Source organism: Chanos chanos, chromosome 8 (genome assembly GCF_902362185.1).
Source record: "Chanos chanos chromosome 8, fChaCha1.1, whole genome shotgun sequence".
NCBI classification, from domain to species: Eukaryota; Metazoa; Chordata; class Actinopteri; order Gonorynchiformes; family Chanidae; genus Chanos; species Chanos chanos.
The window spans coordinates 1,265,001-1,288,270 of record NC_044502.1 but is presented as its reverse complement, the minus strand read 5'-3'; the positions used below and the strand labels follow the sequence as shown (position 1 = coordinate 1,288,270).

At 46.1% G+C, this 23,270-nt stretch overlaps 2 protein-coding genes and 1 non-coding gene across 3 annotated transcripts in view; 1 reads left to right on the top strand and 2 right to left on the bottom strand.

Annotated features, from left to right (window-relative positions):
- Positions 1 to 12,354: 12,354 nt before the first annotated feature.
- Positions 12,355 to 15,201, top strand: churc1 (churchill domain containing 1). The gene is made up of 4 exons (XM_030782181.1): positions 12,355 to 12,502; positions 13,822 to 13,957; positions 14,047 to 14,117; positions 14,660 to 15,201. The coding sequence occupies exons 1-4, from the start codon at positions 12,464 to 12,466 to the stop codon at positions 14,750 to 14,752; spliced, it is 339 nt and encodes a 112-aa protein (XP_030638041.1). The 5' UTR covers positions 12,355 to 12,463; the 3' UTR covers positions 14,753 to 15,201.
- trnal-caa (transfer RNA leucine (anticodon CAA)) lies at positions 13,508 to 13,617 on the bottom strand. Its single transcript has 2 exons — positions 13,580 to 13,617; positions 13,508 to 13,553 (listed from the first exon to the last, which is right to left on the bottom strand). It is a non-coding gene; the product is annotated as a tRNA-Leu (tRNA).
- A 2,524-nt stretch (positions 15,202 to 17,725) lies between the features above and the next one.
- Positions 17,726 to 23,270, bottom strand: part of ttbk2b (tau tubulin kinase 2b) — a 10,528-nt gene continuing 4,983 nt past the window's right edge. The window contains exons 10-14 of the mRNA XM_030781714.1: positions 23,144 to 23,270; positions 20,468 to 20,679; positions 19,620 to 20,103; positions 18,610 to 19,184; positions 17,726 to 18,044 (exon numbers count right to left, since the gene is read on the bottom strand). The exon at positions 23,144 to 23,270 is cut by the window's right edge and continues 69 nt beyond it. Coding sequence (XP_030637574.1) covers positions 17,726 to 18,044; positions 18,610 to 19,184; positions 19,620 to 20,103; positions 20,468 to 20,679; positions 23,144 to 23,270 — 1,717 coding nt within the window. The remainder of the gene's footprint in view (positions 18,045 to 18,609; positions 19,185 to 19,619; positions 20,104 to 20,467; positions 20,680 to 23,143) is intronic.

The following is a 23,270-nucleotide window of genomic DNA, read 5'->3' as shown; positions in this document are numbered from 1 at the left end:
AGACTTCGTGCTGTAGAGGTTATGTGTAGACTTCGTGCTGTCGAGGTCATGTGTAGACTTCGTGCTGTCGAGGTCATGCGTAGACTTCGTGCTGTCGAGGTCATGTGTAGACTTCGTGCTGTAGAGGTTGTATGTCGAGTTTTTGTTTAGAGGCTGTGTGTGGAGGTTGTGTGTAGTTCTGGTTTTGGGATGAGGTTTTAACGGCCTGAACAGGGAGAGTGAACGTGCGTGGACTAAATTGGTCACCCTGCGTAACGTGACGCTCCACTCATCCAACACTGTCAGTTCTGTTCGCTCCACACAACAAGGTGAGACCCTCTTTAGAGCGAAGGGTTGATGACCGATGTGTATATTAAATGTCACAAACGACCGATCAGTTTATCTGTTTATCTCTGTATCTCAGATTCAGTCAAGGAAAGCGTGGCAATAACTGGTGTCCAAAAACAGAGTACCCTGGTCAGTATTAGAATTTGGTTCAGTCAGTCAAAATACTAACAGGAAAAAAGGTAGAACTGCTTATGAAGCAAGAAAATGGACGACTGTCGAATAAATAGATTTGTAAAATAACATCCAAAAAATGTTGTCAGTGTCAGGGACATGTGTATTCTACTGAAAGCGTTAAGAGAAATGTCAGCCACGGAATATGAATTACGCATGTATATAAACACAGGGAAACTGGGCTCATTTTGTAGGGAGGGAATTGTTTATTTTTATTCACATGTAATGAAAACTCTTTACATTTTTTTCTAGAAAATACATCTGGCAAGTTCAGAACTTATGAACCAGAGAACAAAGAAAAAATGAACTGGCTTCAAACTACAGCAGAGGCTTAGCAGCATAAACCGAAAAATAAAAGAGTTTTTTTTTGTTTTTTAAATGCCCCCAAGGATGCTTCCCTATATAGCAACAGTCAACAGCAAAACAGTCTTATTCAAGAGGATGATTTTAGACTAACTGGCTTGAGTACTTTCTTTGGAAGAATGCATCCTAGTCTGTGTTTGGTTCAGTATCTGTAATTCTTCTGATAAAACCGTTTCAATACTGTGTTTGTTCATGAATTTCTGTGCTGGTCAAAGTTCTGATCATGTTGGACCCTTGTACTGACGCTTCCGCTTGCTTTTCATTAAACCCAATCAGAGGTGCTGGTTTTAAACCAGAATAAAACTGTTCTGGGCGGTCGTCCCAAGCAGGAAATACTGGTGTCCTGTATGAAAGAACTCAAGATCCTTCATTAATATAAGTTCAGATAAACCAGATCTCACAGACGATCCGTCAGATAAGATTACAAACTAACATTAAAAATCCAGTACATTCCACGCTGACCAAGCACGACCAGTTGTCCTGTGAGGGAAAAATAAGCCGATATGAAATCTTGTTAGCATGTCCAAGTAAAGCAGGAAAGGAGCCACACGCAGGCAGATTAATGGACACACATGTGCGTTCCATCATTAGTGTTCTGGCTTCACTTACATACATGTAACACAAACTTGGCTACAGTCTTCAGTTACACACACATGCGTGCACATCAACATCAGAGATAGATCTGAACTCACAAACCATATGTTACAGGTGTGAATTTACTGCACACAGTCTGCAGCAATGCACTCTGGGAGGCTCTTTCACTCTTTACTGTATTCATTTATAGTGACATCATCATGCAGGTTTCTTCTATTGCAGCTGAATACCAATTAACGAGTTTCCACTGGGCAGAGGACCAAACCAACGCGGCCCTGGGACACAGGGCTGGAGCGGAGTGCAGATCTGCGAACAAGCAGTGCTTTAGCGGTGAGTCAGAGCACCTGGGGAGAGTGACAGGACTCAGACACGTGTCGAGTCAGCTGTTCAGAGGACGAGAGTGGGAGGAAAAGGAGAATGTTGAGATTATGGAGGGATGAAGGATCAGTTTTCTCAATCTGTTGAAGAACAAAGCCCAGTGGCCCAAAGAGTCCGGCAGTGAATTTGGTGACAGAACCAGACGGACTGTGAACTGGGCTTATGGCGAGGAGGCGGGTCGTACCGGCGAAAGAGAAGGAAAGCAGGCGCAGGGACACAAAGCCAAACAGAGTTGGCGAATTTCTCCGTTAGCACGTTCACCTGATACAGACAACGTCTGAGAGCCATTCGTCTGAGCGCTCATGCGTGTGCCTTTTCTCATACATGCTCTGCTCCTATTCTGTACACGTGTGACTGTGTTCACATACATGTAACACACCCTGTGTGGCTGCTTATAGCTACAGAGACATGTGTGTTAGTCTACACACACGTGTGTTACGCACACTCCACAGACTCACTTTCCAGACACTCGAGATCTGAGCGGGGAGAGAATCTGTCGTTTATACATGCAGGAGTCTTTCCCTTCTCCGACGATCACGACCCGACCCAACTGAACCGGACTGGACTGCACGGTCAGCAGGACGAAATACCGCCTTCCTGACCATCCGTCAACACAGCCTCATATCATATGTACAACTGAATGAATTATGAGTGAGTCACACTCATTTCCCAATAATAATAATAATAATAATAATAATAATAAAAAATTCATCTTTACCGTCTGTCAATTACACATTCAGTTAAGTGTTTAATGTGTTTAAAGTAGTGGCAGACAAACACATCAAACTAACAAATGACCAAAATCAAAACAAAACAAAACAAAAAACCCAGTACGCTGTCACAGTGACATAAGTGATAACAGACTCACAGTAACATGTTTCTTTAATTAATACACAGTTCCCGCTTTTTCAGATTCTTTAACATCCCTCCCCAGTCCCAGCCCTCTGCCTCCCTGCCCACGGACACTGAGTGTGTGTGTGTGTGTGTTCGTCCAGTGTCCTGACACACACCTTCCCTCTCACACAGGGAAGAACTGCACTGTGAGAGGCCCTCAGTGCTGACCGTGTAAGGGAGGCAACAGCTCCCCCTGCTGGCAATCAGTCTGTCTTCACAGCTCAAGACCTGCTGGCATCTGCACCGAAAAAAATACATAAACAAAGTAAAAACATGGTTGTCCCAATGATATTCTGATACCAACAGCAGGATGTATTTGGCAATGTTCAGCAAATGTCCACAAAACCACACAAAGGTCATTCTTAATCAAACAGTTATCATATGTACAACATTCTCAGCTGTTACTGTGAATACCTGCTGATGGCTCTGAAACATCAGGGTGAGATACTGCACACAGCAACATATTCAAAATATGATCTGAATGTTTTGTTAAAAAAAGGCCTGAATGCTTTGCTGTCACTGCTGAAGGATTTTTAGCGACAGGGAGTCCCTAGTGAAACATCACAGACACGTATCTGCCTTTACCTTGAATCTTGTGTACGATGTCAACCCGTTCAGTTCTGAGGAAGTCCAGCTCTGTGCTAATCTGATGTTTTGGGGAATGAGATTAACCATTAGCTTTAACTTTCAAGAGGTAAAATTTAAAGAGAAGACGGTATGAGTGGACAGAGAATATTCCAGAATAATCACAAGGCAATAAAGAAAACTAAATACAGAAACTTGGATCATGGAATATATATATTTTTAGAGAGCCCTTACACGAATGGTATGCTGCCAATCCAAAACAAAAATCATGAGTTTTTATTTTTAAAAAGTTCATTTTTTTAAACAGGAGACAGCAGGTGTTGAATGTGCGTACCTGTTCTTTCACCAGCAGGAGGCGCTGTAATTCCAGGTAAGCAGCCTGCAGGGTCGCATGACCCTGGACCAGTTTACTGTTCACATCCTCCAGAGATCTGCTAAGCTCCTCCTCCTTAAGAGACACAGCCAACAGCTCACTGACATGGGCTGGAAGTTACCATGGAGACAGACAGTGTTACCATGGAGAGACACAGGTCAGTCACTGCAGGGCTAAGGTTCCTCAGGACCCTTCACTGAGCTCCTCTCTCATATCATGGCTCACAGTCAAATACACAGCTGAACAGCTGGACCCCAGAGGAAAATTTCCTCTGTATTGAAGCTTTGGGTCATTTTTGTGCTAACTTCTGTAAATATATAAACTGTGTTCCCCGAGAGATGGGATAACTTTACAGTGAGACCGGCATCCTTTATTTAACACATCACTCCAGGGCTACATTTAGATCACGTTCTACAGGCTGAGAGATGCCCTGATCTCTTCCTCCAGCAGCGACAGGCCAAGGAACAGCCCACAGGACCTGATAAAACGACCCTAAGCGTGATGGGAATGTTAATCGTTTCATTAACTCAGGAGGCTCACCTGTGTTCAGTAGACTCTGCGTCCCTGTGGCCAAACTACTTTCACTCACAGAGCTGAATCTCAGGGAGCGTCAGGGTAGCGCTTAAACAGTACACGTGCTCTCATGTACTCTCCCCATCAACTTATTAGAATTACTCACTTCCCACTCTACAAACCAGTCAAAATTACTCAGCCCCCACTCTGCAAACACATCAGAGTAATTCACCCCCACTGTACAAACTGATCAGAGTTATTCACCCCCTCTACACACCGATCGGAATCATTCACCCAACTCTAAAAAACTGATTCACTGACATTCACTCACCTCTACTGGGTATGACAATCTGTTCAGTGTCCTTTGGTTCTGGGTCCAGGGCAGTGTTAGACACCCTGTCCTTGATGACGTAAACAAAAAAGATTAGCATAGTTTAACTTTTATTGCAAGTGCCAGTAAATTTCCATTAAATGAACATCCTCTACCATTTGGAGATGATGATACATCGTAACTGATCACGTACCGATTTGCCCCTCACCTCCCTCATCTTCCCTCTTCCGCTGGAGACGCTCTGACTGGCTTCAGAGACGCCGACTTCCTCCGTGGTGCCGGACGTCTCCTTCCCGTCGTTGTACCTGTCTTCCCGTTCGGTCTTCACCCTGATCAGACCCGAGGACTCTTCCGACTCTCCTGCTGGCACTTCTGGTCGTGTATCCTGTGGCGGGGGGGCCACGGAAGCTGGCGTTTCGAGGTTTGGGCCTTGACAGCTGGGGATGATGGAGTCCCAGTGAAAACCTTCCTCCAATGGAACAGCCTCGTCTTCCTCCACGACAGCGTCCTCACGGTGACGCGCTGGTGAGCTTACCATCTCAATCCCAAACCTCAAACAGACACCACAACACTTTTACAATGAGACGACTGGGTCAGTGTGTCAGTTTGTTAAGACTTAGTGTCGGCCTGAATGGAAAAGCATGAGGAGAAACGCATGGAGATGACCCCACACCAGTGCAAACTCTGTAAGAACTGTTATCGGGGTTAAACTGGGATTTGTTAAGGGGGGGGGCGGTCTCTGTGGTTTCAGGGTTGCCATGGGTGCACGTGTGTGCACATAGACTACAAAATCTGGTATCATTTGACAAACTGTTAATAAAATATAACAAGGTGAGACAACCCTCTGCTCTGAACACTAAAGCACTAATGAAAGTCCTTCTAGATTCTGTTGGCAGTGCACAAAACTACAGCTGATGACAATAACATCTTTCTATATAATCTTTCTGTAAGTGCACTCTCCTGTGTATCTGTATCAAATATAGGAATGGTGCTGTTACTGCTAAAGGAGAGAATAATAATACAAAGTAATATGAATACAACAGTCTTTTAATAATTACATTAAACTGGAACTAATTTACATCTTAAAATGTTACAATGCACACAGGCTGCCAACACCTTTCCAAATTTCCAAACCTTATACATGACAAGCACCATTCCCTCGCAATCATGCTAACCATAACCCACTTCTCTCTCCTCCCCAATCTCCTCTGTTCCTCAAGCTCCTCTCTGCTCCTCTCTCATCACCTGCCCTGTTCTGCTCAACTCTGCATTTAAATGAGGAGAACTGACAAAGAGGAAGAACCTTAATATGAAGTGAAAGCTCTGGTGACATGATGATGACAAATCTGACAACAGACTGAAAATGTACCAAGGGACAATACACGTGAACCAGCTTGGCTGTTCAGTGTGGTCCTTTTACATCAAGAAATGAAATCAGGATTGGATCACCTAGTGAATATATCGCTACCAAACCATACAAATGGCTTGGGCACATGCGCCTAGTCTGACGTACCTTTTAAAGAGGTCTAAGCTTCCTCCTGTTTGCCTCACTCATTTCTACACGTAACTTTAACCTCTGAAACTTTGAAATTGCAAGGAAATGAATTTATGCAACATACACACATTATCTAAGTGAAAACAGGAGTGTAAAAATGCTTAATAAACTAAAATTAAACGAAGTCTTGTTCCTATGAGAGGCAAGACAAACACCACAGGCTAGTTCCTTTTCATTAATAATGTGATAGCTAGGAAATGGTCAAACTAGCCTGCATGACCTAGCCATGGTGTAATCTGAGTTCCTCTGATATTCTGCTCAAACCACGATTGTCCTGGCACTGCAGAAAGATTTCAATACATGCTAATTTGCTTGACAGTTGAACCCGAACTAGAGCTTGACAACTAGCTTAATGTAACAGGTGGCTAGCTACCAAAGACTGGAGGCAACCTTACGATACGTTATCTTACGTTAAACGTTAAACTATCATTTAGTCAAACTGAAACATTGTTTAAGCAGAATATCAGAGCAGTTTACACTCTGTTCTTATAACTGTGTCAGTTTCTGACCAGTTTTTCTCCCACCAGTCTGCCATCTGTGCCGTCTGACCGACTGACCAGTGACTGAGGTCGTTGATTGGCTGGGCAGGTTTTTAGGGAAACCCACTTACAGATGAAGACATTTATGTTCTCTACAGCTATGAAGAAAATGTGTTTTACTCCTTGTTTGAATTGTTAAGAATGAGAAAAGTGTAAAAATACAGACATTGTTGAAGATCCGCGAGGCTGAGCGAGCCCTGATGACGTAGAAGAGCGTAGGCCTATGTGCCGGGGCTGAGCCCCTGACAGCCCTGGCCCAAATGAACCCCTGTCTGTTATCAATCTCTAAACAACCTGCGATAATCAAAAGTCTCACAAGAGCATGGAGACTTTCAAGCTAAACTAGATATTCACTAAACTACTGTTTTCAAAAGAACTTAACAGAATGCATGGTTGTGGAATAAACCTTGACCACAAATGGAGTTAGCTGGATTTTTCTGAAAAACACAACTGAAACTCTTTTTCAGTTGGTTGTGAATTACGGTGCGCAAAATACTGCTTAATGTGCTGTTATCATCTGGTATTGCTGACAATGGCTAACAATAGCTAACCTGGCTAAAAACGATTTTCTGACTGACTGTTTGGGAATGCAGTCAACTCAGGCGTGACGTCATTCCCAGCTCCGAGTCCGATTTCTGAGGCAAATGGAATGCAGGCTTAGTCCTACTGTGAATGAAGCCCTGACCTGCTGACCTTAACACTTGACCTGCTGACCTACCTGGGCATGCCCTTTTCTTTCTGCAGTTTCCTCTTCTGTGCCTCCTGATACAGGTCTCTGCAGTTCAGTTTGCGCTGTGAGCCTGTGGAGCTGATCAGTTCCCTGATGGTGGGCTTCAGCACCCTGGCCTCCCTCACATCCTTCACCTTATTGGGTGGATGGACTCTTCTAGCAGCGTTCAGATTGGGCCCCAGGGCTCCTGTCTTCTTCACGGATTGGTTCAACAGGGCAGGTAAATCACGCCTATTTTGCAGAAGTTCCAACGGTCCGGCATCTGTGAGGGTAACGGACTTTGTCTGGTCAGAGTTATTCAACCCCCTCTACACACTGATCAGTGCGTCTGTGAAACCACACATCAAAGCATAAATGCTGGATCAACAAAATGACACTCACTCACCTCTACTGGGTATGACAATCTGTTCAGTGTCCTTTGGTTCTGGGTCCAGGGCAGTGTTAGACACCCTGTCCTTGATGACGTAAACAAAAAAGATTAGCATAGTTTAACTTTTATTGCAAGTGCCAGTAAATTTCCATTAAATGAACATCCTCTACCATTTGGAGATGATGATACATCGTAACTGATCACGTACCGATTTGCCCCTCACCTCCCTCATCTTCCCTCTTCCGCTGGAGACGCTCTGACTGGCTTCAGAGACGCCGACTTCCTCCGTGGTGCCGGACGTCTCCTTCCCGTCGTTGTACCTGTCTTCCCGTTCGGTCTTCACCCTGATCAGACCCGAGGACTCTTCCGACGCTCCTGCTGGCACTTCTGGTCGTGTATCCTGTGGCGGGGGGGCCACGGAAGCTGGCGTTTCGAGGTTTGGGCCTTGACAGCTGGGGATGATGGAGTCCCAGTGAAAACCTTCCTCCAATGGAACAGCATCGTCTTCCTCCACGACAGCGTCCTCACGGTGACGCGCTGGTGAGCTTACCATCTCAATCCCAAATCTCAAACAGACACCACAACACTTTTACAATGAGACGACTGGGTCAGTGTGTCAGTTTGTTAAGACTTAATGTCGGCATGAATGGAAAAGCATGAGGAGAAATGCATGGAGATGACTCCACACCAGTGAAAATTCTGTAATAACTGTTTATCAATCTCTAAATGATCTGGGATAATCAAACGTCTCACAAGAGCATGGAGACTTTCAAGCTAAACTAGATACTCGCTATATTACTGTTTTCAAAAGAACTTAACAGAATGCACGGTTGTGGAATAAACTTTGATTTTAAATGGAATTGGCTGGATTTTTCTGAAAACCATAACTGAAACTGAAACCATAACTGACCTGCTGACCTTAACCTTTGACCTGCCGACCTACCTGGGCATGCCCTTTTCTCTCTGCAGTCTCCTCGTCCGTGCCTCCTGATACAGGTCTCTGCAGTTCAGTTTGCGCTGTGAGCCTGTGGAGCTGATCAGTTCCCTGATGGTGGGCTTCAGCACCCTGGCCTCCCTCACATCCTTCACCTTATTGGGTGGATGGACTCTTCTAGCAGCGTTCAGATTGGGCCCCAGGGCTCCTGTCTTCTTCACGGATTGGTTCAACAGGGCAGGTAAATCACGCCTATTTTGCAGAAGTTCCAATGGTCCAACATCCGTAAGGGTAACGGACTTTCTCTGCCCCCTGCAGTCTAATTGGGTCGATCTGTCTTTTTCAGTTCCATTCTCTCGTTGTTTAACCTGGTGGTTTTGTGAAGAGGGGATGGCACTGCTGGAATGTATTGTCTCAGGGCAGCGCGGTAAAGTGGTGTGACGCTCTGACGCTTCCTGTGTTTTCCCCCCAGAAAATCTGTGTTTGGTGTTTCCTGAATAGTTGCTTTTGCATGGTTTCAGTCGCTCTTCACGTGGTTGCTCAGGGATAGATTCCTCAGACAGGTGGTCTGCTCTACCTCTCACAACACTTTGGTCAGACTTACCAGAGGACCCAACAGAAGCCTGACGAGTGATTCGAGAAGACTTTGGTGCATCGGTGGATGCTGAGAGACTCTCTCTTGCAGGCAGAACTCTTTCTGTGGAGCCCTCAGAGTTCAAACCCTTACGTTTGGCCAAATTCTGCTTCAGATCGGTCTGTCTAACGGAGAACCGATGGGGCCCTTGATTCTGTGTGGACGTTGAACTGTTCAACTCTCCCTTGCTCCTCTGGCTCCTTTTTTTGGGTAGTTCAAACTGGTGACTGTTCAGAGGGTTGTGGCTGCTGTATTTCTGCTGAACTCCCTTTTTACCCTCCTCCCATGAGGAGTAAAACAGGCTCCTTGATGTGGGGAGCTGGTCACTGGTGAAATCGATCTCAGGTGATGATGTGGTGTGCCACTGGCTGTGGACGGTGGGCTCAGACGTTTGTAGGCGTCTCATGCCTGGGTCTGGGAATGTCCCTTTGTGAAGGGTTGATATTCGAGACACTCTGGGACTGTGAACAGGTTCTGGCTGAAGGTGCGAGATGCTGGACTGTGTGGAATGGCTTTTCTCATTCCGTGGATCCTGAACCAGGCTCTGAGAGGTAAAGTTCTGCCAGACTTCATGGCTTCGCTTAACGTAGGCCGTCTCTGCAATGGCAGCTTGACCGCGGTGACGAGACCCCTGGGAAAAATCGTACGGACTTCCATTCCACTCGTTCTGTTTCAGCTGCTGCTGACCCAGCTGTCGCGATTTAGCTTTCCTCTGCACATTCTTCCATTTTATCTTTTCCCCTCTTCTCCTCCATCTGAAAGGATAAACACGAACTGTTTTAGACACACAGAAAGTCCAAGCCTTTGAGACCGAAACCACAGGGTATAAAACGAGTATGTGGAGACACAGAGAATCACTCCTCAGCCAAAACCGAAAACAGATATTTCACCAACTGTGATTGTGCATGTTTGTACCCTGATACCACTTCGGGTGTGCAATGTCCCAACAGCCAAAGCGTATAGAACCATTTAAAAGCCAATGCATGAGAGTCCCTCACACTCCCACACACACAATATAAAAGACATCAGCATAAGCCTCTGACACTGGACCGTAAGGGAAAGGTCCACACTCAGCTCAGACTGTGAAGAGCATATGACGGATGGAATTACCTGTCCTTCAGGACCTCAATGGCCTTCTGGTGGCAGAAGCTACCCCTGTGTTCATCCGCAACCTACGAAATCAGAGAGGGACAGACGGGACAAAGAAACGCTAGAATCTTGGCTCTGCAAAATATATAAAAGAACATAAAAAACACTTACATCTAATGACAGCATAAAAATAAATGCAATGAACAGGTACAAATCCGACCTGAACGAAACCCACTGCTATATCTACCAGGAAATACACTGTCCCACTGGGAAAAAAAAAAGTTTTTATGGGTTTTTTTTGCCCCCTATCTGATGAACTGTAAGATCTGGAGCTGGAAAGAAGTGTCTTTAATGGTTCAAAAAGCTTTAATACCATATACATTATTGCAGCATGTCTGCGTTAGGGGGCTTCGTACTTAAGTGATTTGCTCTGCACTGTATATTTCAGTTGTAGGGCGTGGACCTACATGGATATGAAACGGTGTAAATCTTGTGTTGGAATTCCAAATTCCAATACTCAAACACCTTATTTACGGCGTTATATCACTGCCAAGTTGCAAGCGTAATTTTGGTGAATTTTCCACGTTGCAGTGTCGCGTGCCCAGCAAACTAGAGAAATACAGGGAACAAAAACTAACTGCCATAACAGAACCGTAACGAGAACGCTCCCATGTCCATTTCTGTAGTACACTCAGAACTACACAGAGCTGTGAACTGTTCTGAATGGGCGTGTTCTGTTCACTGTCCAGCAGACACTGGGTGTCTGTAACAAGACATAAAGAGGAAAGAATACATACCTCTCTTTTAAACTTCTCGTAAAAAACTCTACGTGTGTCGAGGTTTCTCTTTCTGGGCATATTTGTCTTGCTGTCTTTACAAAGGCGATCACGTTTTGACTCAAATGAACGAACGCTTGCATGAACATTGAAATTCAGAGCCCTCCTTCCTAGAAAAGCAAAAGCAAACGCATGCGTTAAGGTCAACACTAGCAAGACGACAATCACGTTTTAAATTAATCCAAGACGTCACAGATGAGGTTCAACAAGATATTATGGAAGCATGCTATGACCAAACAGCAAACAAATTCTGACATGTCCTCGTCCCAGTGAGTGTATTAACGCATCGTAACAGCTTCTGCTGCGGCTTACAAACTAAGCATGGTGTCGGTTTCAGACTGGCCGTTTGAGACTGCCTGAGAGAGAATTTGTTAGTTCCATCAAACTTTCATACCGCACATGTGTAACCAGAGGTGGCCATCTTGAGTGTAGTCCAAAACAATACGCCACTGCTACTTGCTTCAATCTGTGCTTACGTAGGGCAGGTCTGAGGTCCTCAGATTTCTGCGCATAGACGTTAAACATTTAGATATTTGGTAGTCATTTTACTACATCCAAAAGGACAGATCTGAGATAAAGAAGAGAGCTCCTGTAGAAAGTATCAGCATAGGTAATTAAGGAGAAAGAACTCACTGAATCACTGAAACGACTATTCATGTAATAGAAACAGTGAGCGCGACGTTTGCAGTCCCTCTCTCCCCTGAACTTTCAATGGATTGAAGTTGCCTGAGATGTAGCCTAGATGACAGAAGACGTTTGCGCATTTGTCTGTGCATGTTTGATGATCTCGTAAACAAAACTAAGCCACGCTCAAACTGTCCTCCCAAACACACACCCCAGCTGCCACCACATCTGTTATACGGCTTTAATTGTCAAACGGTTTTATTTGTAAACTGTTTGAGTTAATTGTTAAGTGCATTGTTAACAGAATGCAAGTCGTTACCAACTGCCATTACTGAATACTGGAAACAGAATGACCTAAATAAACAACAACAACAAAAGATATCTGACCTCAAATAATTATCACTGAAAAGCAATGGTTAGTGCTGCTCCCTCTATGTGTTTAGCTCTATGGTGATCTCTGAGGAAGGCTAACAGGAAGTAACGGAAGTCCACGCACAAGAAGGAATCAACAGCAGCTACATTTGTCTGGGCTACTGTTGAACGTTAAAGTTTCCGTTCCGATAGTAGTCAGAGCTACCATTAGTTTACATTTTTTCTCCGTCACTGTTACAACCACAAGACAAATGTGCATAGGCTGCGTGCAGAAAGAGTATCCAGACAGGGTGAGTAGTAGGCCTACCTCTGTAACGTTGGTTACTTCACTATGTCACTGGCCTTTCCGAGAGACGGTGCTGAGATGTTAACTATCCGCAGTCCCAGCAGTGAAACGCCGTGACACAACGTGTTGATTCGTTTTCAGAGTGACTCTTGGATCTCACAGTCCTTGACAATCTTCTAAAAGATTAGTATCACTTAAATGTCAGCTACTGTGTTTGTCGGGTAGGGGTGCAATTTTATCATGGGGGCGTGATTTGGACAGATTTGGGCGGTTATTTTCGTCCATAGACCGAAAATAACAATAGTATTTAACATTCTAATAATTGATCTCACCCTTTTAAAACCACTCTTCTTCATGAAGCGATTATGTTGCCATACGCTCTTCAGGCTGTATGAACCAGAGCTATTCACTGTCGACATCCCATTGATCCATCGGGCATCTCGCTTAGAGTAGACTCAGGCCCGGACTCTGTACGGTCTGACGGACCAGATGTACATTTCTACATAGGTTTTCTCTCTCTTTTTTTTTTCTTCAAAAACAAACAGTTAGTTCAGATACACGAGTGAAATAAAACGAAACATAATGCTAAAATTCTAAAAGCCAAATGCGTAATTCTTAACAACATTTTACTGAATTCCGTATCAAATCAATCAGTCTAAATTTATGCGTCTGAAATGGATTGAGGGAACACTTCTAAGTGATGCTTGTCAGATGTGTGGACGGTTTTCATGGTATTAAAAGCATTAAGGAGAAAGACACCGCAGATCTGTTCTTTTTAACAGAATTTAACAGTCAGGTTTCATTTAAAAAGAAGAGTTCAACCAAGTTACTATAGTAACCCTCACTCATGTAACTGGCTCAAGGCAGCATTGTGCCTCCCTGGTCTATCATTGTGTCCAGGGCATTTTGAATCGGCAATGAAGAATCTATCCATCTTGGACATGTTTTGTATTTCTTGTTTAGTTAAGACTTTATTAATCCCCAGGTGGGGAAATTTGCTAAATTTTCATGTCAGAAGTGGGATTCGAACCCACGCCTCCAGTCGGAGACCAGAACACCCATTCAGTGGAAGGTAGTAAGCCTTGAGTCTGGCACCTTAGACCACTCGGCCATCCTGACAGAGTCTAGTTCTTGTTTTGTTCGTATTTCATAATAATACGTCAAATCTAAGAGTTTTTAAGGGTGCAGATGAATCTTACAAAGCACAAGTCTATACTGTCAGTCCGAGAGAAAGGAGACTCAAAGTTCCCCATTTTAAGAGTTTAATATTACCATAGGTAAAAGAATGACACTCCTCATGTCCTGGTCTTTAAATCTTCCCAGGGAAACACTTGTCTGGAAAATGGTTCCTACCTGATGAATTTCGTGGGGTGTGCGAACTGCCACCAGCGGGACTTTGTGTTGGTCAGTAATAAAACCTCTGTGGACGAGGACGGAGAGGAGATCGTCACGTACCTGCGTGAGTCCTCGCACTGTCTGATCAATCGAATCACTCCTCTCTCTAAAACAGCTTCTGTTTGCCTGAGTCCTGTCATCTTCCTCCTCCAGATACCTGTAAGAACTGTGACCACATCATAGCCCGACACGAGTACACCTTCTCTGTGGTGGACGACTACCAGGTGAGCGGTCAGTACTGAGCTGCGGTCAACAGGTGGCTGCAGTTCATATAAAGAAATGACTGTATGCTAAGGAATATCAGACCGTCAGAAAACTTCGCTGGATTTGGTTTTATTTTACTGCGGTCTCGTTTTCTAAGTGATATTTCGGACATTTTTCCCTGAGATACATGAAGGACAGAAGTCCTCGAAGACAGATTTGGTGTCTTAAACTGTTAATGAATAACTCACTTGTTCCACCTCATAGCACAGCATGAAGTACTTTAGAAACAACTCATGTTGCCTAATTAAACTCGGGTTTGTGTGTCATGTTTGTCGAGGGTCCTGTGCCCCATATCCTGAGTCTTTATCTTGATCAGAGCGGCGTGTACGCGGAAGCTAAGACAGGAGTGTTTGTGCAGGAATACCCAATGTTGTGATGTTTTCTCCACCTGTAGGAATACCCAATGTTGTGATGTTTTCTCCACCTGTAGGAATACCCAATGTTGTGATGTTTTCTCCACCTGTAGGAATACCCAATGTTGTGATGTTTTCTCCACCTGTAGGAATACACAATGTTGTGTATGCTTTGTGGCAAGGCTGAGGACTCCATCAGCGTTCTGCCGGACGACCCCAGACAGACAGCTCCGCTCTTCTAGAACGCAGCCAGAGGCACACGGACCATTCTAGAAAATGCAGGTTAAGCCTGTGTTAATGCTATGCTTGTTTAAACTATGCACATGACAGCTGTCAGCCCAGACTGAGCTCCTGATGGGAGTTGTAAAGGCCATTTGGGTATAACTCACTGCTTCAGATCCTTTCTCAGAATAATGTTCACGTCCAGCCCAGGAACAGGCTCTTTGTGTATCAGTTAAGATATTCCTAAAACCAAGAACTGCAGATTGTCTTTCCGACATAAGACTAGACTGAAAACAGCCCGATGCAGATAACTCAGGAACATGGTGTGAAGACACAATGCACAGAATGAAATACAGAAGCATGTTTCAAATCACAGGGTCCAAAGACCTGTTGTTTTAAAAACAGTATAAAATATCTGATAAAATGTCCCAGGACAAGGGGGGTGTTCCAGAAAGCGGGGTTTAGTGAAAACTCAGAGTTAGTTAACTCAGAGAAAGTAGTAAACCTCCTAATAGAAGAGCCATTTGGCTGTGTTTTGCTAGGGGAATGGAGTCAAAGGGCTCTTCTATTAGGTTTACTACTTTTTCTCTAACTCTGAGTTTTCACTAAACCCGCTTTCTGAAATAGCGGCTAGACCTGGAACACTTGCAGTTATGAATAAAGCGTCTTTATACAGAAGACTGACTCGTGCACTAGTGTCTGTTTTAATGACGTCTGACTGTGTGAATGGACTGTGTTACCCACGTGTCATGTTTTCAAACACAGCTCATCTGTATGGAAATGAAATACAAAATAAAATGCCCTAATACAATAACAATAACAAATAATAACAACAATAACAACAGCAACAATAGTAATAATAATAGTAATAATAACAATGATAATAATAATAGTAATGAATATGATGAGTGAATATGTGTTAGCAGTCTTTTAAACCAGTTTATTAAAAAAAGTTATATTCTTTGTACAATGTACAGACCGTTGATGTGCATAAATAACTGAAAAGCAGATGACAACAGTGTATGTACAGTAACAATTCAAACACTGAATTAATTGATTCCCTTTATGGGTTCATATATACGTTCCAACCTTTTCTAGTCGTGGTTGGTTGTCGAGAAGCAATGCAGTGAAATTGAAAATGCAACAAGAATTATACATATATCATTTCTGTACAAGTCATACAAGGACATTGGATCCTTTCCCCCCTACATAGCGTTTTTATTCCTAATGTAAACACAGCAGACATATATATCCGGAGGTTTCCCCCATGCACGACGTCACTGGTATATAACTGCACAGCACGTGAAAGCACTAGAGACGTGGGGCGTTTGCGTCCGAGTATGACAGGCCTGAGTGGCATGCAAAATGCGCAGGGTCTTAGAGCTACGATTAGACATCTAAATCAAGGATATAAAGGCCAAGAATATAAGTATGTGTTTTTTTTCTCAGTCTTGAAAAAAAATCATGATATTGCCTACTTCGTAATTACGTAAATAAATACATCGTTTCGAAAACGAGGCTCTGAACCTCGATATACCGCCGACAATCAGATTTTACATAAACATTTCTCCAGGTAGTATCGCACCATTTGACAACAGCGCCTTGCTTTTTCAGTTTTTAACCCAGAGCCTCGGGTTCCTCGTAATAATAGATAATAGATGTTATAAATGCTACTTTGCAGTACCTGTTTGATACTTCAGTCTTTCTGAGGTTGAGGTTAGCGTTAGCGTTCGCAGGCATTGAAGATTAAGGACTTGGTCATTGTAAGGTTACTAAGCCTTAAAACGTTTTTTTAAACAGTGATATCACTCACCAGCATGAGTGTCAAGTACTATCCAAACATCCAATAAATAAATACATTCTATAGTTAATTCATTTTACACTTAAAATACATATATACACATGCTTACGTGGACCACGCGTCTTCACAATATACAGGATGACCGTGACGTCATCTGAGTATTGGCCATTCAGCAACGGTGTATAAAGAAAAATACGATAAAACGTGCAAAAATAAAACAGTTCTTTAGAAAAATAAATTTGTGGTTAAAAACAATAATAAAATAAAAATAATAGTACGATGGAGGCAGAGCAAGACCATGGCCATATGAATAAAATGCAAAAAAAAAAAATCAATAATTTGCTCCGATATGTACCCAGTAAATATGTCAATTTCACTTTAGAGTTGTAACATTCCAGTCACTTCAAACACTCAGCCATGCATTTTTGGCCCAGATTCAAGGGTAAAATACGTAACCAGTCCAAAAGGACAAGGAGACAGAGGGGATAAGAGAAAAAGGAGACAGAGAAAGCGATTTTAAGGACCTATCAGTACGGGAGGAAGAATGGACCATGTTTGTCATAGGTGAGATAAAAAAAAAAAAAAGAGTTTAACACCATCTCTACACTACTGTCAAATTAACATCAACATGTCTGGCCACACGTTAGTGACGGGGAATTATCTCTGTATGGAGAGTAAATGTGTTCCCAGGAGTGCAGCCGTCTGCGACTCTGTTAGTGAGACTTGTGATTGTAGTGAGACAGACTGTAGTGAGAGAGCTGGAGACTGTGTATCTGGGGGAGCCCAGAAAACACACAGGTGTGTGTCTGTTGCCCTCACGTCAGATAAGAATGTAAGGGATGTACATTCCCGAATAAATATTTAGGCTTTAAGATTATGTTGGCAAAGAAATGCAACTATTCAATTATTCGTAATGTAATAATGAGAAATCTCGCTATAAGATAAACATTTGATAGCTGCGTGTGTGTGTGTGTGTACTATGAGCAGTTTAATGCTGTGGTTTCTAGGTGAAGTTTCACTTTCCATTATGTTGGGTTAGAGAAGTAGCTTACTCAGGAAAACAATATGTACAGGAGAAGAGTTCGAACCGTAACCATAATCAAAGATCCATTCAGATTCATCTCAACAATCTCACCTCTGATTGGTCAACGGAAAGCCCACTATCCAGTGAAAGCCCCGCCCCCACACGCTGTCATTTGTTTGACATGTGGACAGTTTTGGCCTCGGCGACGCCCGCTCTGGCTTTGGCAGAGTGCCCGGGGCTGCGCTGAAACCGTGACTCCGCCAACGCCGGCGGTGGCGAGCCAGAGAAGCTAGCGGATGATTGGCTGTGACCCACTTCGTAACGGGAGGGGGAGGAGCTCAGGGAGCGCTGAAGGGAAGAGGCGCAGCGATGGTAACGGGAGGCGGAGCCTACGGCCACGCCCCCTCGCTCCTGCATCAGCTGGGTGACGTTATCGAGCAGATCCGCGTCGCTCGTGCTGCTGGCTCGGATCCTGTAACGTCGGCGCCTGGAAGGGAAAGAGAAAAATAAAAGCGCGTTTATGTTTTTCAGCCACTGTCTCATTCTCTGTGTGTTCGACATGTGACGTCAAGATTTACACAGAATAATAAAAGATGTGAGAACATCCACAGGTGACATGCTACCATACCCTCCACAAATGATGAGCGACTACACTGGTCTGACTTTTTCTTTTTTCACAAGTTTGTTATTTAAATTCTGTATAAACCCCTGATCTGAGATGCTCAGGGTGACACAACCTTATTTCAGTTAAATCCTAACTCTGAAGGAGCAGAGGTGAGAGGAGAGAGGCAGAGGAACAGAACGGAAGACTTCCTCAGGAGAGGCCAGGGCTTTCATGGCAAGAGATAAAGCTGCCTGTCGGATCAGAGCCTGCTGATTTGCGGTAAAGATAAAAATACTTCAGAAATTGTTAAGAGTTCAGAGGAATAATTCCTATGAAAGAACTGCACTGGATATATGGTCTAATCACACTCTCTGAAGGGAACAGCCTTAAACCACGGTTCTCTGCCGTGTACTGTGACGCTTCTACGGAACCGGGGCCCTCTGCTCACCTGTTCTCGCCCGCGGGGCGCAGGGGGGGTTTTCCTGGAGGAGGACGTGGCACAAAGCGTCCGGACACCTGGTCTGGCACCAGCGTGGGGCTCACAGGTCTGGGGATCTTACTCCTCCCTGAGGAGGAGGAGAAGGAGAGAGGGTCGTCTCCCTGCACCTCCCCCCCGCGGGACCCCCGCTCGGAGGGGAATATGAACTTGTCCCGGAGCAGCGCGGAGGGGAAGTGTTGGCAGGACAGGGACAGCGACGGGGACAGGGGAACCGGGAGACTCCGTCGGGTGGGGGAGTCGGGATCTCGGACGGGAATTCGGCTGGTGCGGGGCGAAAGGTCCCGGTGCGGAGCCGGGGAGGGGGAGGGGGAAGAGGGCGGGGCAGCGTCGGCCGTGTCGGCCTGTTTGGGTTCGGTGGAGGGCCCGCCGTCGGGGTAACCAGAGTCGCTCTCCGTGTCCCTCTCCGGGGCCGGGGTCACGTGACAGGTCGAAGGCCCGAGGGGCAGGGCAGGGGTCTTGGGTTCGTCCATGCCCAGGGGAGGTGGCTGACCCTCACCCTCTGGTTTCTGCTGCTGTGCTGTTGACTGTGAACCAGCAACAGAACAAAATTAATATCGAATCCAGACAGACACATGAAGATACAGACTCAAAGAGACAAGGATTCAAACTGAGTTTTATAGTAAGACATTCTCTGTGTACTGGAGTGAGCTGGAAAAGCAGTGTGGTGATTGGCAGTGAGCTGGAAAAGTAGTGTGGTGATTGGCAGTGAGCTGGAAAAGTAGTGTGGTGATTGGCTGTGAGCTGGAAAAGGAAGCATTGATTGACTGGGAGCTGAAAAAGCAGGCTAGTGATTGGCTGTGAGCTGGAAAAGCAGGCTAGTGATTGGCTGTGCTCTGCTTTCATTCTCTGAAACTGTAATATTCGGAGTGGATCCTAATTCCAGTCAAAGGCATGAGGCTGTAAGTCCCTTGTTCTCTGGGAGAGAGGGTCTAGTTCTTCCCCGAGGGGAGAAGAGGAACCGTGCTGACCTGCTCTGGCTGTGTTCTGCTCAGTCGGGCCACGGGCGAGGCGTGAATGTGAGGCAGCCTCCTGAGTCCAGACAGCCCCGACAGCCCCGGTAACCCCGGCAACCCCGGTAACCCCGGCAACCGGGTGAAGGGCGGGCCTGTGTAGCAGGGGGCCGTCTGGAACTCGGAGGAGCCGGTGAGCGAGGTGGTGCGCTGAGGGAGGGGGTCAGACCAGGTCCGGGGGAGGGCGACGGGGCTGGCGGACCGCGGAGACACCCCCGATCGCTCCTCCTCGTCGGGTTTGGAGGCCACGGAGCCGCTGGCTCCCTCCAGCTCCACCAGGACCCACTCCTGGGAGTCGCCCTCCTGCGGGACGGGGCTGAGGTTAACCGCCACGTAGCCGCTGCTGGCCGCGCCCTCCTCGTCCTCCTGGGAGCCCGGTTCAGCCCGACACGCTGGCCTGTCGTGGACCAGGCCCGGACGCTGCTTCCCCAAACTGTCGCCAAGGAGACAGGAGAGGTGCTGGGTTATGGTTTGTGTAAAGTGTTTTTTAAAAAGGTTTATAGAGCACTATTCATAAACCCTCTTGATTTCTGCTTTTATGTCAAACTGTGGCTGAATGTAAGAGAATCAACATTGTAAATGGCTGTTTTACGTCACAGAGGCAGATTACTAAAGAACAGAAACGAAATATGTAACAGTAAGAGAATTTCCCTCTCTGTGTGGACTCAACGGACGTCTCTCACACACACTGGGACATTCACAGATCAGCAGAGACTGAGACTAAAACCAGTAAAACCAGGGCTGAACTGAAGGGAGCCAGTGACAGGGCAGTGGGTGTGGTTCTGGTCTATACTGACTAGGCCTCCAGGAAGCGTTCGATGGTGGGTTTTGGTTCTGGCGTGAGTCGCTTGTCCAGGCCCATGCTGTGACTGTGACGCATCCTCCGGAGCAGCGGGGCCACGCGGTCTATCAGAAGAGTCTCCGAACGCACGCGCCGCGGAGAACCCTGGATGGAACCGCTGTTCGGGCTCTGGTTACCCTGGTTACTGCGCTCTTCCTCGCTCGCCACCTGTCGCAGACGAAAAACAGACAAATACAGTTATTTATTAACGTTATACCACCGATAAGTGCATAAGAAAGACGGTAAAATAATCAGTGAAGTGTTTGAGTTCCTAAATGAATATGCCACTGAGGGAGATTTTAATGGTAGGAGTGAAACAGGGACAGGATGTGTTGACTGAATGGTGGTTTAGGTCAGTTAATCCAGATTATCAATACTGTGAACTCAATCCATACTGCAGAGACACAGACGGGGAAGCATTTAACTGGTTTCAAATATCCCTATAACTGGTTTTACTATGGCTGTAACTGGTTTGGCATGGCACTGGTTCTAACTGGTGTTTAGTGGTTCGGAGGTAAACACAAAAACAGAAAAGGAAAAATCCTGATTCTGTTAAACAAAAAACAACTGGAAAAACCAGTCTACCGATAATGTTCAGAAAAAAAACCCCATCATGTCTGAGCCCTGGCCGTCAGAAAGCTTTCAATCTGAGACTTGGAGTGAAAACATGTCGCCCATGCACCAGTGTGTGTGTTTCGTTACCTTTCGGATCAGAGGCTGGACGCGTGTGTGTGTGTGTCGTTACCTTTCGGATCAGAGGCTGGACGTGTGTGTGTGTGTGTGTGTCGTTACCTTTCGGATCAGAGGCTGGACGTGTGTGTGTGTGTGTGTGTCGTTACCTTTCGGATCAGAGGCTGGACGTGTGTGTGTGTGTGTGTGTGTCGTTACCTTTCGGATCAGAGGCTGGACGTGTGTGTGTGTGTGTGTGTGTCGTTACCTTTCGGATCAGAGGCTGGACGTGTGTGTGTGTGTGTGTGTGTCGTTACCTTTCGGATCAGAGGCTGGACGTGTGTGTGTGTGTGTGTGTCGTTACCTTTCGGATCAGAGGCTGGACGCGTGTGTGTGTGTGTGTGTCGTTACCTTTCGGATCAGAGGCTGGACGCGTGTGTGTGTGTGTGTGTGTCGTTACCTTTCGGATCAGAGGCTGGACGCGTGTGTGTGTGTGTCGTTACCTTTCGGATCAGAGGCTGGACGTGTGTGTGTGTGTGTGTGTCGTTACCTTTCGGATCAGAGGCTGGACGTGTGTGTGTGTGTGTGTGTCGTTACCTTTCGGATCAGAGGCTGGACGTGTGTGTGTGTGTGTGTGTCGTTACCTTTCGGATCAGAGGCTGGACGTGTGTGTGTGTGTGTGTGTCGTTACCTTTCGGATCAGAGGCTGGACGTGTGTGTGTGTGTGTGTGTCGTTACCTTTCGGATCAGAGGCTGGACGTGTGTGTGTGTGTGTGTGTCGTTACCTTTCGGATCAGAGGCTGGACGTGTGTGTGTGTGTGTGTGTCGTTACCTTTCGGATCAGAGGCTGGACGTGTGTGTGTGTGTGTCGTTACCTTTCGGATCAGAGGCTGGACGTGTGTGTGTGTGTGTCGTTACCTTCGGATCAGAGGCTGGACGCGCGTGTGTGTGTGTGTCGTTACCTTTCGGATCAGAGGCTGGACGCGTGTGTGTGTGTGTCGTTACCTTTCGGATCAGAGGCTGGACGTGTGTGTGTGTGTGTCGTTACCTTTCGGATCAGAGGCTGGACGTGTGTGTGTGTGTGTGTGTGTGTATGTCGTTACCTTTCGGATCAGAGGCTGGACGTGTGTGTGTGTGTGTCGTTACCTTTCGGATCAGAGGCTGGACGTGTGTGTGTGTGTGTGTGTCGTTACCTTTCGGATCAGAGGCTGGACGCGTGTGTGTGTGTCGTTACCTTTCGGATCAGAGGCTGGACGCGTGTGTGTGTGTCGTTACCTTTCGGATCAGAGGCTGGACGCGCGTGTGTGTGTGTGTCGTTACCTTTCGGATCAGAGGCTGGACGCGCGTGTGTGTGTGTGTCGTTACCTTTCGGATCAGAGGCTGGACGCGTGTGTGTGTGTGTCGTTACCTTTCGGATCAGAGGCTGGACACGTGTGTGTGTGTGTCGTTACCTTTCGGATCAGAGGCTGGACGCGTGTGTGTGTGTGTCGTTACCTTTCGGATCAGAGGCTGGACGTGTGTGTGTGTGTCATTACCTTTCGGATCAGAGGCTGGACGTGTGTGTGTGTGTGTCGTTACCTTTCGGATCAGAGGCTGGACGCATGTGTGTGTGTCGTTACCTTTCGGATCAGAGGCTGGACGCGTGTGTGTGTGTGTCGTTACCTTTCAGATCAGAGGCTGGACGTGTGTGTGTGTGTGTCGTTACCTTTCGGATCAGAGGCTGGACGTGTGTGTGTGTGTGTCGTTACCTTTCGGATCAGAGGCTGGACGTGTGTGTGTGTGTGTCGTTACCTTTCGGATCAGAGGTTGGACACGTGTGTGTGTGTGTCGTTACCTTTCGGATCAGAGGTTGGACGTGTGTGTGTGTGTGTCGTTACCTTTCAGATCAGAGGCTGGACGTGTGTGTGTGTGTGTCGTTACCTTTCGGATCAGAGGCTGGACGTGTGTGTGTGTGTGTCGTTACCTTTCGGATCAGAGGCTGGACGTGGTTCCGGTTACAGTCCCGGCTCCGCTCGGCCTCCTCCCAGACGTCCGCTCCCTGGGCGGGTTGCGCCGGGATGAGAGGACAGTTATCCGCCTCGCTCAGCCGC

What these genes read in the sequence shown, in the direction of transcription:
- churc1 (XM_030782181.1), top strand. Translation starts at nt 12,464, where the DNA reads ATGTGCATAGGCTGCGTGCAGAAAGAGTATCCAGACAGG. An exon ending in AGAAAGAGTATCCAGACAGG is followed by an intron (nt 12,503 to 13,821) that starts GTGAGTAGTAGG and finishes AAATCTTCCCAG; the next exon opens with GGAAACACTTGTCTGGAAAA. An exon ending in CTGTGGTGGACGACTACCAG is followed by an intron (nt 14,118 to 14,659) that starts GTGAGCGGTCAG and finishes CTCCACCTGTAG; the next exon opens with GAATACACAATGTTGTGTAT.